Source organism: Leptonychotes weddellii, chromosome 12, assembly GCF_054177405.1.
Source record: "Leptonychotes weddellii isolate Sample4059 chromosome 12, ASM5417740v2, whole genome shotgun sequence".
Lineage (NCBI taxonomy): Eukaryota > Metazoa > Chordata > Mammalia > Carnivora > Phocidae > Leptonychotes > Leptonychotes weddellii.
In genome coordinates this window covers 86,227,580-86,240,055 of record NC_138380.1, presented here as the reverse complement: position 1 = coordinate 86,240,055, position 12,476 = coordinate 86,227,580, and the positions used below count along the sequence as shown (strand labels likewise).

At 47.7% G+C, this 12,476-nt stretch overlaps 1 protein-coding gene and 1 long non-coding RNA gene across 15 annotated transcripts in view; both read left to right on the top strand.

The window, feature by feature from the left end:
* Nucleotides 1-12,476, top strand: part of LOC145716614 (uncharacterized) — a 341,468-nt gene that overhangs the window by 321,796 nt on the left and 7,196 nt on the right. The gene's annotated exons all lie outside the window — the stretch shown is intronic.
* The window catches only part of COA1 (cytochrome c oxidase assembly factor 1), a 119,737-nt gene that overhangs the window by 104,144 nt on the left and 3,117 nt on the right, over nucleotides 1-12,476 (top strand). For 11 of the 14 annotated variants that reach the window (XM_081800778.1, XM_081800781.1, XM_081800774.1 and 8 more), the window contains 3 exons: nucleotides 5,294-5,414; nucleotides 7,445-7,543; nucleotides 9,530-9,678. In XM_081800778.1, coding sequence (XP_081656904.1) covers nucleotides 5,366-5,414; nucleotides 7,445-7,543; nucleotides 9,530-9,678 — 297 coding nt within the window. In that variant the 5' untranslated portion in view covers nucleotides 5,294-5,365. The remainder of the gene's footprint in view (nucleotides 1-5,293; nucleotides 5,415-7,444; nucleotides 7,544-9,529; nucleotides 9,679-12,476) is intronic. The other 3 variants (XM_006729828.3, XM_081800785.1, XM_081800784.1) reach the window with 1 other exon arrangement.

The window sequence follows — 12,476 nt, the reverse complement described above, 5'->3', positions numbered from 1 at the left end:
TCACGGTTTATGGCAACCCCGAGCTGAGAGCCCGCGCCTGGGCTCCGTCTCTGCAGCTGGCTTCCCTGCTCCGTTACCTGGGCGCTCTGCCACACTCAGGCACCCCCGGTCTTTCTGTGACCCCGAGGGTCCTGAGACCACACTGTCCCGGAGGGTTCCACCCCCCGCTTAGCCACCAGAGTGACGTCCCTCGGTGGAGCAGACTTTTAAAAGTTCCGATTTTGTGCTCCGCGGCTCTATCACTTGCCAGAAGCGGCCGACGGAGGCCCCTCCCCCGCCGTCTATCCTCCCGAGTGTCGCCTCGGATTCACTTCTCCATACGTCCTACCTTCCAGAAAGTGGTCGCTTTTCTGTTCAGAGAGTTGTTGCTCTTCTTTTCTTCGATCTCCTGTTGAGTTTGTAGGTGTTCAGAATGGTTTGATCCCTATCCAGCTGAATTCCTGAGAGGAGACGAAATCCAGGTCTCCTACTCCTCTGCCATCTTGCTCCGCCCCCTACATTCCTTTTTTTAAAGTTTACTGCCTTTTATTTCTTAATTTTGCTATTCATACTTTTTTCTTAAAATCATATTTTTTTCTTATTTTTGTCTTTTTGATTTTGTTTGTTATCCTTTCATTCTAATTTAAATTCCTATTGACTTAATTTTTTCATCTTTCTTTTCTTAGGCATTGATTCTGTCCCTTCTCTTCCCGTACCCCTCATGGTTTGATTTTATAAGGGCTGGAAGGATATGTAATCCTCAGGAGGTGGTACCAATGGACAATGTCATTCAACAAACAGGGAAGATCTGTCTCTCCTCCTCCTCCTGTAGTCTCTAAATAGATTTTATATGTCTTTGTTTTGTCTTGAGCCCTAAAATTACAACTTGGGGATATATTGATTAAACCATTTCCCAGGATAGTGATGCTTTGCTTGCTTCCTACAAGACAGCACATGTGAACTTTTGGATTGGCTTTTGGACAGCACATACCACCTATGTGGGAAGCTGATTGTTCTGCAACCTATGGTCTGAAACATGGATTTTGTTACTTAGTGGAAAAAAGACGTGGCCTCTGGGATCAGACAGATGCATGTAATAGCTCTGCTGTGGAACAGATGAGCTGTTTCAGAACCTTTCTTGAGGCTTTTTTCCTAGCTCAAAAAAGGCAAAAATACCTACCCTACATAGATACTATATTAGTAGTGCATATAAAATACTCTTCATTGTGCCTGGTATTAGTAGTCACTCAGATGTGGGACAAGCCAGGCCAGCCATATGTCATCCAGAGGAAAATAAGTGAGTGTGTAGATTATTTCTGGAGTGGGTCTCCCCTAGCAAAGCCCAGAGTTAGAGAGAACCGTGGGATGTTGAGTCTTGCTGGGAAGGTCGCATGGCTCTGGCTTCATGTCTAGGCTTCTGGCCTTTCTCCACTTCGGCTGCCTGTAATGCCCACATACTAAGGTAAGCATGGTTTTAACAATTTGGGGATGGTGGTGTAGAGGAAAGAATCCCTTTACTACAGAGATGCAGCTTGTAAGACAACCTGATTTTCAGGAATATACAGTGTGAGAAAAATGCCTGTTAAAAATCAAGGATTTTTATCTGTGGTTTGGTCCATCTTCCTCAGCTGGGTTTTGGGATTATTGTCTCACTGTGAGGGCCTCCTGAGCTGAACTTTTATTAAGCTCAGGGATTTTATCTCACGGACTGGCAAATCTCTGCTTAAGGTTCCCACCACCTGACTTGGCCCCCTGGGGACGTCTGCCTCTTGTCCAGTGCCAGAATCCTTGGGAAGAGGAGTCCATTCCATTTACTGCCACAGGCTCTGAATCTCTCAAGATGTGATGGGGGTAGGTGGTGTGTGTGGCACGGAGAGAAGAGCTGTTTCTAGTCTCTGACTTCCCAGGACTCCCCGTAGGATCACCGGACCACTGACTTTCTGTGCTTTGTTCCTGTAGACCACTGGTTCCTAAGCTTGGTTGCATACTAGGATCACCTGGGCCTGGATCCCACCCCCATGGATTCTATTTTAATTGATCTGGGGAGTGGCCTGGACATCTGTTTTTTGTTTTTTGGGTTTTTTGTTTTTTTTTTAAAGCTCTTCAGATGAATCTGATGTGCAGCCCAGCTTGATTTGTACCACCAGACTGCTTTCATGCTTCCCTGGTTAGATCCTGCCTATGGCTTGAACCCCTTGGTTGCTTCATTTATCCCCCTCATGATATTTCCTGCAGACCTTCGTCGGGTTGGGGGCTCAGAGGGAGGCAGACAGGAGGGCCCTCCAGTCCCGTGCTGGCTGGAGCAGCTCTGTCAGCATCTGTTTCACAGATTGCCCTTTGATTCTAGAAACGCGTTCTAGAAAGTTTGTAAGCCACTGGGGCCCAAGTCACCCTTTGTGTGTCAGAGCAGAGCTACTAGGACTGCTTTCTGGAGAGAGCTTGCCTGTACTTTGTTCTACCTTCTTGTGGCTAACCAACTTAATTTTCAAAATGCGTCACAATCCTTGCCTCTTAGTTAACTGTAAAGCAAAAAATCTTCCCTCCTCTTAGTTAACTGTAAAGCAAAAAATCTTCCCTTAATCGACTGTGCATTAGTAACTGCATTTGAGTTTCTTGCAGATTTTCACATCAAATTTAAAAATTTCCAGTTCTCAAAAGCTTAGTTCTAGAATGAACAATCCTGGAGGTAGCCTATCATCTATCTCTAGTTCTCTGCCGTGCCTTTTTGCATTTTTGTGTGTGAGGTTGGGGGTTGCTGAATACTTTCTTCAAGACAGTTGATGCGGCAGGTGAATCAGGTGAAGCTGATTAAAAGGAGCAGGGGCTGAGTCCCCATTCTTCCCAACCCCGCCCCACCTAGCCCCAATCCCAAATCCCTCACCTCACTTTCACACACAGAAACCAGGTCAGTCATGACTGCCTCATTTCTCCTTTGAGTCAAGGTAGCCCATCAGAGCTTCCCACTTAGGCCTCGCTGTTGTGGCCACTTGCTTATGTTTTTTTCTTGGACTGTGATTGTGGCTTTTATTATGGGATGTTACTAAAAAAAAAAAAGGTAGTTCTTTGGAAGTTGTGAACTGTAAAAAAAAAAGATCCAGGGATGTTGTTTGCAACACTAGCCACTTCAGAGACTCCATTGCTGAGCATGTATGGGAGAGATCTTTCTCAGCCTGGTGTATTAGGAAGTGTATTCCTCCTCAGCTGCTGATTCCTGTTATGCCATGGGCACTCCAGTCCTTGTAATGGCTCAGACTTCCCTTCCTGCCAAGCAGATAGGAAGCTCTGTGTCAAATCTTTGGCTGTCTTGAAGAAATGTCTAGTGCAGGAGAGAATGTATTTTTGTGCTCTAACTTTACCTCAACTCTGTTTCTTTTCTTAAAATTATTATCTATTTGGCTTTGTTTCTTCAGTTTTTTTCTTTTCTTCTAAAATACGCATCCTTGTTAGCCCTATCATCCTTTTGAGAATGAGCTCATGTACCAATTAGTAAATAAATATTTTAAGAAACTGCCTTTTTGATATACTCTTCCAACCTCAGTGTTAGCTCTTGACTTCGCTCTCTGTCCTAGGTCTTCTGACTGGTCCTGCTGCCTTGGTCCGCCTCCTGTCTGCAGCCCCTCATCTGCGGGGTAGAGCCCAGCAGCTCAGGGTGGATGGGCTCTATTAGCAGGAACTGCCTCCATTTCCCGACCAATGTCCTGTGGCTCAAGCCCCTCCCACTCCCCTGTACTTCTGTATTTCCGTTTTGTTTTGTTTTTGTGTGTGTGTGTGTGTGTGTTTGTGTGTTTTTGTTTTTTTTGTTGTTGCTGGGCCTTTGCTCTCCGTTTCCACTGATCTGAAGCCCGTCTTCCTGCGTTCTCTGCTGAGTCGGTTTCCTCTGTGAACCCTTTGCTGATCCCCTCTAGGCAGAGCCCACCGCTTCCTGGATGTCATTTCCTCCCCTGGTGCACATGTCTGGTTGACTAACCAGGCTGTGGCTCGCCTGGAGGCTCCTTTGTGCAAATTAGAAAAAGGCACCCGCCCCTTCCTCAAGTCACTTTCTAGAACTTCCAACTGTTGGAAAACTGCCTTTTTAATAAATGGGAGTCTAAGATGTTTGACCTGGAAATGGCAGCCTGCGAGGATTGTGCTGTGCTGAACTGCACAGTTGAACTTGATGGCCCTTTTGTGAATCATCCAGATTCCCCTCAGCACTGTTTGACCAGAGCAGGCCCTCTGCAACCATTTGCTAAAGAAAAGAAAGAGTGAAAATACAAGTACATGCCATGTTCTTATCATGAAAGATAGCAGGAAAGGCCCTGAACATTATGAATATATTCAGAGACATATTTATTTTTTTACATTTCAGTGTTTCTGAAATCAGCAGGTACCTTAAAGTCAGTGTATCATGGTGGTTCAGAGCACAGATCCTGGGCCAGACTGCCTGGGTCTGAATCCCAGTTCTACCACATAGACAATATGCTGTGACTTTGGGCACTCTACGTCACCTCTCTGTGCGTCAGGTTACTGATCTGTTAAATGGGGATGATAACAGTAGTTCCTGCTTCATGGGGTGATTGGGAGAATTAAATGAATTATTGTATGTACAGTGCTTAGAATGTAGGTGCCAAGTACCTAATAGTGAGAGATATGTGTTGTCTATTATCATTATTATTAAAGTCTGTGCACACACTTAATACACTGTTGTTTCTTTTTAACCCTGAGAAACTGTCTTTATTTTATTTATTTATTTATTTTTTTAAAGATTTTTATTTGAGACAGAGAGAATGAGAGAGAGAGAGCACATGAGAGGGGGGAGGGTCAGAGGGAGAAGCAGGCTCCCTGCCGAGCAGGGAGCCCGATGCGGGACTCGATCCTGGGACTCCAGGATCATGACCTGAGCCGAAGGCAGTCGCTTAACCAACTGAGCCACCCAGGCGCCCCGAGAAACTGTCTTTAATTCATGGTGTACAGCTTCTATTGATAGCGTCTCATTTTGGTGGGCGGCTGCCTGGCCCCAGGCTTATGCGCACTGTGGTCAAATACCTGCCGCGGGTCTTGCCCCTCCCACACCAGTTTTCTGATTGCTGCAAGAGATACATAGCACACACACAGGAAAGAGCAGGCTTTGTTGTCTCTTCTTAATACGGCAGAAGAGAAAAGGGGGGAAACCAGGGCCCTTTATAGACAAGGCTTGTTTTGAAATTTAAACCTAACTTCTTATTCATGTTGCAAGGCTTGGATTGGTAATAAATCTTGGCTGTCTTAAAACTGGAAATCAGAGAGAATTGGGTTTGGAGAGTGATTTTAATGTAAAATCTTTATCTAATTGCAGAGCAACTTTCCTTTGATGGTTTTCAAGAAGGCTGTGCTGTGAAGTGGTAAAGGTAATGAACGTTCTGGGGCCATGTTCGCCATTAGAACCTGCCGGAGTATTCTCAAGTTAGACAGTAGATGTAAGTTGCTCCCTCAACAACTCGAGTTTTTCCTGGTCTCTAGTGTCCACTTGTGACTGTAACTTCACATGAGAGATGGGATGGCCATTCTGTGCGTTGTTTCAGGACACTTTTCCCTCCATGCCTCCTGCCAACTTTAGAAACTACAGCCTTGTGGGGAAGTTCTACTTGAGTCACGCTCACTGCCCCACCCTCCTGAACTGTCCTTCACATTAAGCAAGATGTGATTCATGCATTTTTTGGAGATGCTCTGTCCATTTTCATTATGAGACTGAATGGCTTTTCCCAGATCACATTGCTGTAATTGACTTACATGCAACTTTGGTAAATATTCTTACACGCTACCCAGTACCGCCAAAACTGTCACAGCAGTCTACTACATGTGTCTGGGGTTTCAACGGCCTTCTCTTAGTTGAATAAAACTGCGTATAAGTAAATTAATACGAGGATGATCTATAGTTTCACCCTCCCTAATTTGATATGTTGATGAAAATCCTTTCCATACATAAACCTCAGTTTGATGTTATTTTCGTGTAGAACTGGTAAACTTTAGCCCTATCTGAGGGTGTGTTTAGTTCTCAGGTCCCAGAAAGAATATCCACATGAGGAACTTTCTCCAACAGGCCTATGGATTCATGTCCCTACAGGTTTCAGAAATGATAAGCAGACTGTAGTTACTACGCTCTGTATTCTAGAAGGTAAAGGAGGGGATGGTGAGAATATAGATACCGTGACTCAAAGGTCCAGCCGGCGGAGGACCTAGTATTATGCCCAGTTCTCTTGCACGGCGATGCCTTGGACCCCTGTACGTCCCATCAAAGGCTTTGTCCTAAAGAAGCACATAAAATCTAAGGTTAAATCTTCAAATGGGGACATAAACACTTCATCTTTCCCTTTATATAAACTGGGATTTCCATTTCTGTCCAAAATCTCATTTCTTTTTGGAGAAATATCAACAAAGACAGAGGAATTTACCTAAATCTCATGGAGGGTGAGGGTGCCCCGATGTAGTGTTCATGGTCAAAGCAAACTGGAAGCCTACAGAAAGAATCTGACTCATAGGCATTTTGTTGGGGGTTTTTTTTGTTGTTTTTTTTTTTCAGTTGGTTGTCTACATTTAGAATTAGAACAGTTTCCCATAAAAGACCTCTTGAAATACTGGAAGATCCATTCAGATTTGGCCCACATTAACCATTGTCAGCTGGAGCTGGGTTGAAGCTGTCCCTTGGCTGGGCCATGCGCTCCTCACTTTTCAGTGTCTGCTCTCATTTATGTGACTTTTGTGGTCCTGTGGGCATTTGAATGGTGACCCGGATCGAAGCCAGTGTCCTACTCTGTTTTATGGCCGGGTATCTTACAGCTTCGCAGAAAGGCCCTGGCCAGGTGTGAGCAGTGGTTACATGGCCGCCGGGAAGGAGGCTAATGGGTGCCATTGAGGCCCAGGTGCTGCTCCAAGCCCCACCCAGGCCTTCAGGAGGCAGGAGTTAAGGCCAGGTGGGTGTGGTGTGCTGACTCAGCTGAGCTGGCTCCTCTCCATCTCTTCATTCATCCCGAAAGTCATGACCACAGTTTCCTCATCCAGGGGGTGGGACATTTTTCAAAATATGAAAGAAAGCAGCCAGTGACCACGCCGGCCCATTCGTAGGCTCATCAGGCCAACAATTGCTACAAAAGGATAAGCTTCCTGTTTACCAGCCGGCATGAGACAAAGTGGTTGTGCTTCCTGGCCACACAGGACTTGGCACACAGGCTGGGTTCTGTCCGAAAAGACAACAGGGCTGAATGCTTGCTCTGTGCTCAGCCATCGCCCCCACGGCCTGCGTCCTGGATGTGGGCCACTCTTGGGAGGGCACTTCTGCTTTGGCTCCAGAACCAGCCCTGGCTTTCTGAAAGGAAGCAAACAGGGAAGGTGGCCTCGCCTCCTGACTGGCTTCCTCTGCAGCTTTCCTTTCTCTGTGGGGCCCCATCCAGGCAAAGGCCCTAGGCAGAAACCTGAATTTAACAAAAAATTCATGTCTTTTGTTTTTAAGTCTCCAGGAAGCAAAATGCCATGGTCTCAGGGGAAACTGGTCTTTTATTCCAGCGTGGTGGCCAGTGGGACCCGTACCTTACATATTGCCTGATACAAAGTAAGTATCCAGCAAACCAAGCCGCCCCAGGCAGGCTTCCTCCTAGCGCTCTCACCCCTGCTCCTCCATCAAAGGAAATACTTCAGATGCTTTCGGCAGATTAGAGAGAGGAGGAGAGGGCTATTTTTAGAAGCCGTACACCATTCCCATTGGCTATAGCTTCCTGCTTATCCTCTGATCCCAGTTTTTCCTGGAACTACACGTGCATATAAAAGGACCAGGCTTCGTTTGTATCAGAAGCCTTGTAAAAAGCAAGATGGGCTTTCACTCTGGTGCGCACATGAGAGATCCCTTCAGATTTCTGAGATGATATAAAGAAGAGAGGGAAGGGGAGTACCAGATGGTTCACAGGTGGGGAAAACTGGCTGTTTCTCAAGTGTTGTCAGCCTGTTTGCCCCGCCATTCTCTGCTGTTGATTGAGTGGAGGAGGGGACCTTGAGCAAGGGACTCTAAGCAGAGTCCAGGATGCAAAATCCTGACAGAAGCCGCTTCCAGCCCCACTGCACCCAGATCTGAATTTGTAAAGACAGGCCACAATTACTGTGGGCAGCCAAGACATTTAAGGTCATTTCAATGCTATTGGTTGCAAAGCAGCAGCAGTTTTTTTCTAGGCTGACTTTCTTTGAAGATCCTTTATGCCTGCCCAGCTTGGCTTCTCACCCTGACTCTGTGCCATTTTCACTTCCTGCCAGGATGTGAGTATCACCAGCAGACCGGCAAAGACAGCTCAGTGGCCTTTGCGTACATTCTTCCCCATCTTCCTTCGGAGTTGGCCCACAGGTCGCTGAGTCTTGAGGTGGCCTGAGATGAGCACTGCCAGGGATAATTCAGACTGGAATACCTCCGTCTCCTCTCCCCTCTGCCTCAGGGATGGGGCCAGGGCACAACCCCATTTTGTGGGTCCAGTGACTGCCGACCTTCCCCCCACCGACGAGGCTGGCGTCGACCAGTAGAGACAGCTGAATCTCTGCACTGTTGGTGTGGCCTCGTTGGGGGGTCTCTCACCTCAGTTATCTGTGTGATGAGGGATAATATCAGTGTCTGTGCATGAGGTTGTTTTATAATAAAGCTCACAACCTGTGAGATCCTGAGAATTGTGAGATGTATGAAATATTGAGAACAGTGTCTAACCATGGAATCTGGACCCAGCTTCTGCTCCTCCTTTTCCTGTCTTGGCTGGCACCTGTTCACGCCTGCAAGCCCCTGCAAGCCCACTGCTGGGAAGCAGCCCAGCAAGAGCGTTCTCCCTGGCATCTCCAGGCTCAGGCTGGGAAGCTCTTGCTTGTGGCCTAACTGCAAGCCCTACTTGGGAAGCCTACCCTACAAGGGCAGCTTGTCTACCTTCCACCTTTAGAGAGATGCTTCCTGGAGTTACTAGTAGCCTTTGGGCCAAGAGGTGTATGTACCTGAGACTAAGAGATAAAGTTTAAAAGCTTTACCTACAGGAAATGTTGCCTTAAATCTAAAAACTTTGACAAGTGAGCATTTTCAGTGTCTGTTTCTTGGCCCAAGGGTTTTGTTGTTGTTGAAGTTGTGGTCTGTCTGATTTTATGCTGGTTTATCAGGACCTTCATCTGAGTGGAGGGAACAGTGTTTAGAAGTTCAGAGTCATGGGTTTGGGCCCCAGCTCTGCCGCAAACTAGCCGTGTCACTTTGAGCAAGTCATGGAGTCATAGGGCTTTAGAACTGAAAGGAAAGCTAGAGAAGATCCAACCCCTTAGATGAAGAAATGAGGCGGGAAATGAGAGATGGAGAAACTGAGATCACGTACCTCGCTCAGGTTTATCTGCCACGTTCCTGCAGGTACTGACTTTCTCTCAAATGGACAGCTTAGAGTTAACCGTCCCTAATTATTTTTCCGTCCAGAAATTTCACATTTGTTTCTGTTTCCATGCTGTACATGAATTGTTTCCTCTAACTTTCTACGGAGAGTCTGACCAAGTTTAAAACAGAAAAGTGAATGTAACAACTGTCTTTCCCCTTTAGAGGCTTTTTCCAAGGCTACCTATTACCAGCAGGCATTGGAACAGCTGCATGGCCACCCCGAGGCCCTGGAAGCCCTGGGCACTCCCCTCAATGTCCACTGTCTCCGCCTCACTGACAAGTACAACTTCGTGGACATTGCCGAAGCCCAGGTAATGTGCTTCCCTTGCAGCCCGCAGGCTGGGTGCCTACGGAAGTCGGGGAGAGGGCTGCCTTCATCCAGGGAGAGTCTTGGAGGGAGCTGGAGTAAGGATTTGGGATGAGAAAATCCACTAAGTAAAGCTGCGACTGGGCATTACTGAGCACCTTCTATAAAAGCACTACGGATTAATGTATTCTCATATATTCGTCTTCCTTTCTGAGGAATCAGTGCGGCGGGGCAGGCGGTGTTCTGGCTCGGGTCACTGTCTTGAACTGCAGGTTGTAGGGAAGTGACCATGGTGGTGGGCCACAGCGTGAGCTTTGAACTTGAAGCACATCTGCAGCCAATCAGTGCTCGTTCAAGTGTGAGCAGCTCTTTAAACTGCAGTTTTCTCATTTACTTGCATTGCTTCCATGGGGTGCCCGTCCATTTTCTCAGTTACGTCTTGTCTTTTCTAGTTCAGCTGATAGAGTCACCTGAATACGAAACGCACTTACTCGTCTGTTTAACAAACATGTTTTGAGTGTGCGTCAAGTTAAAGGAATGGTTCTGGGCTCTGTGGGGAATGCAGAGATGCCGAAGGCTTTCAAGGGCTCTAGTTTAAAAGTTCCAAGGAAGGCCGGGTGAAGCAAACGCTGTAGCAGTGGCCCAGGAGGGAGCAGGTAGCAAGCTGGGATACTGGTGTAGGGAAGAGAGTGCCAGGCTAAGGAGCAGCATGCACGTGAAGGCAGGTGGCTGTGTCCGCTGCTGTGTGAACTCAGCGGAGGGGCAGGCTGCCGGGCGCGGTGCGGGCAGAGAGCGTGGGCTGCGCTGCGGGGCCGTGACGTCATCGTGGGAAGTGTGCACACCTGATTCTGGGGCCAGCAGGAGCCATGAGGACTTCAAGGATAAGAGTGAGATGCTCTCATCTAGGGGGTTTTTTGTTGTTACTGTTGTTTTTAGTAATGTTTTTAAGGGGAATAGTTTCATTGGGCTTTTTTTCCCTACAAAAGCCATTCGTGCTCAAGATTTTGATAAAAATAGTTGATCTAGCTTTAGAAGAAGGTAAGTGCATGCTGATTGACAGGAAAGCAGTGTGGTCATGCAGGTGTGTGGCGGTGAGAGCATGAGCCAGAGCTGTGGCTCGGTTCTGTCAGGAGAGGGGTGGGTCAGAGGTCACGCTTTAGTGCCCGACAGGGCTGAGTGGACAGGTGGTAGTACCACTCCGTGAGAGGAGGAGCCCAGGAGGAGAAAAGGGAGGGGGCGGGCAGATCTAGGGTGCCCACTGCGGGCCACATGGCGTCAGGTCTTTCACACCACGTGGTATGGCTCCTCTGTGTGTCCCCATCGGCCGGATCCCCGCAAGCACAAGAACCTGGAAAGGCCAAGGGTGGGGTCTGGCTGCTCACCGTGCGTCCGGCACAGGGCACAGGGCCTAGCTTTGATGCTCAGGCACGCAGCTGAGGGCGGTTGATGCGGCATCAGTTCTGTGGTCTGGTGCCCCGACGGGTGGTTGACACCATGGGGGCTGTGTGGGGAAGCTCCGCTGGTCGGGTCCAGCTTCCCCTCTGGCCCGGCATCCTGGCCCACGCCGAGAGTGTGGTGCCGAGAGCACGTCACCCTGGGCTCCTGCAGACCCGTGGCCGTGTCGGCGTGGTCCTGGCTTCGGGCTTCTGCTGCTTGGCAGACACTGTGGCTCCGGAGTGACGGGAGTTCGGGGCTGCTGCCCAGAGCCGCCTGTCACACCAGCTCTTGTTCTTCGGTTTATGGAGCACGTGCGACATCTCGGCAGTCTTCACCTCCTTCCTTTACATCAGCTGTTTGTGTCTACAGCACATGCCGGTTTCTCCCACAGTCCTGTTCGTGGCTCGTGTATTTTGTCCACAGCTAAGAAGGGCCGGTGGTTCATGAGGTAGTTGTCGTACCGAAGGGTATTTTTTCCCGAATGTATGTGCGAAGTAGTTACTACCTACCCACGTTTTGGTGTAGCAGACGTTCAGCTTTACTCTTTGGCAGGGCCTGGCCAGTGAAGAAACGAGTCTGTGCGGCGCTTTGTCGGCCCCCAGAGAAACAGCTGTCTGAAGTGCAGACATTGACCCCTCATGTTTGCTGCTCTTCATAATCCTGCTTGCTTCTGTCCTTCCCCCCACCTTTCTTTTGTTTTCTTTTAGAATGCAGAGATGCTCAATCTGGGCTCTGTTGCTTAATTTTATTTTATTTTAATTTTTTAAAGCCTTTTTTTTAAGATTTTTTTTATTTATTAGAGAGAGAGAGAGAGAGAGGGAACACAAGCAGGGAGAGAGGGCCAGAGGGAGAAGCAGGCTCCCCGCAGAGCAGGGATCCCAATACAGGACTCGATCCCAGGACCCTGGGGTCATGACCTGAGCCGAAGGCACCCAGGCTTAATTTTATAATCCCGAGAAGAGCTGTGGCTCTGTTCCAAAAGTGGAACCTTGAGGAACTGCCTTAATGTGACGAGGTGACTGCTTATTCACGTGGGGTATGAGGGGGCTCCTCGTTTTAAACCGTGGGGTTTTTTTTCTCTTTTATTATGAAAAGTTTCAAACAGACAGAAAAGATAAAAGAATTCACACTGTGGCACCCATGTAACTGCTACCTGGATTCTACGACTAGAGTTGATCCTTGAATGACACTGATTTGAACTGCATGGTCCCACTTAATACGCAGAGTTGTTTCCATACAGTACAGTACTGTAAATGTATTTGCTCTTCCTTATGGTTTTCTTAACATTTTTTCCCCTAGCTTATTTTATTGTAAGAATACAGTGTAGAATACATATAACACACAAAGTATGTGTCACTCGACTGT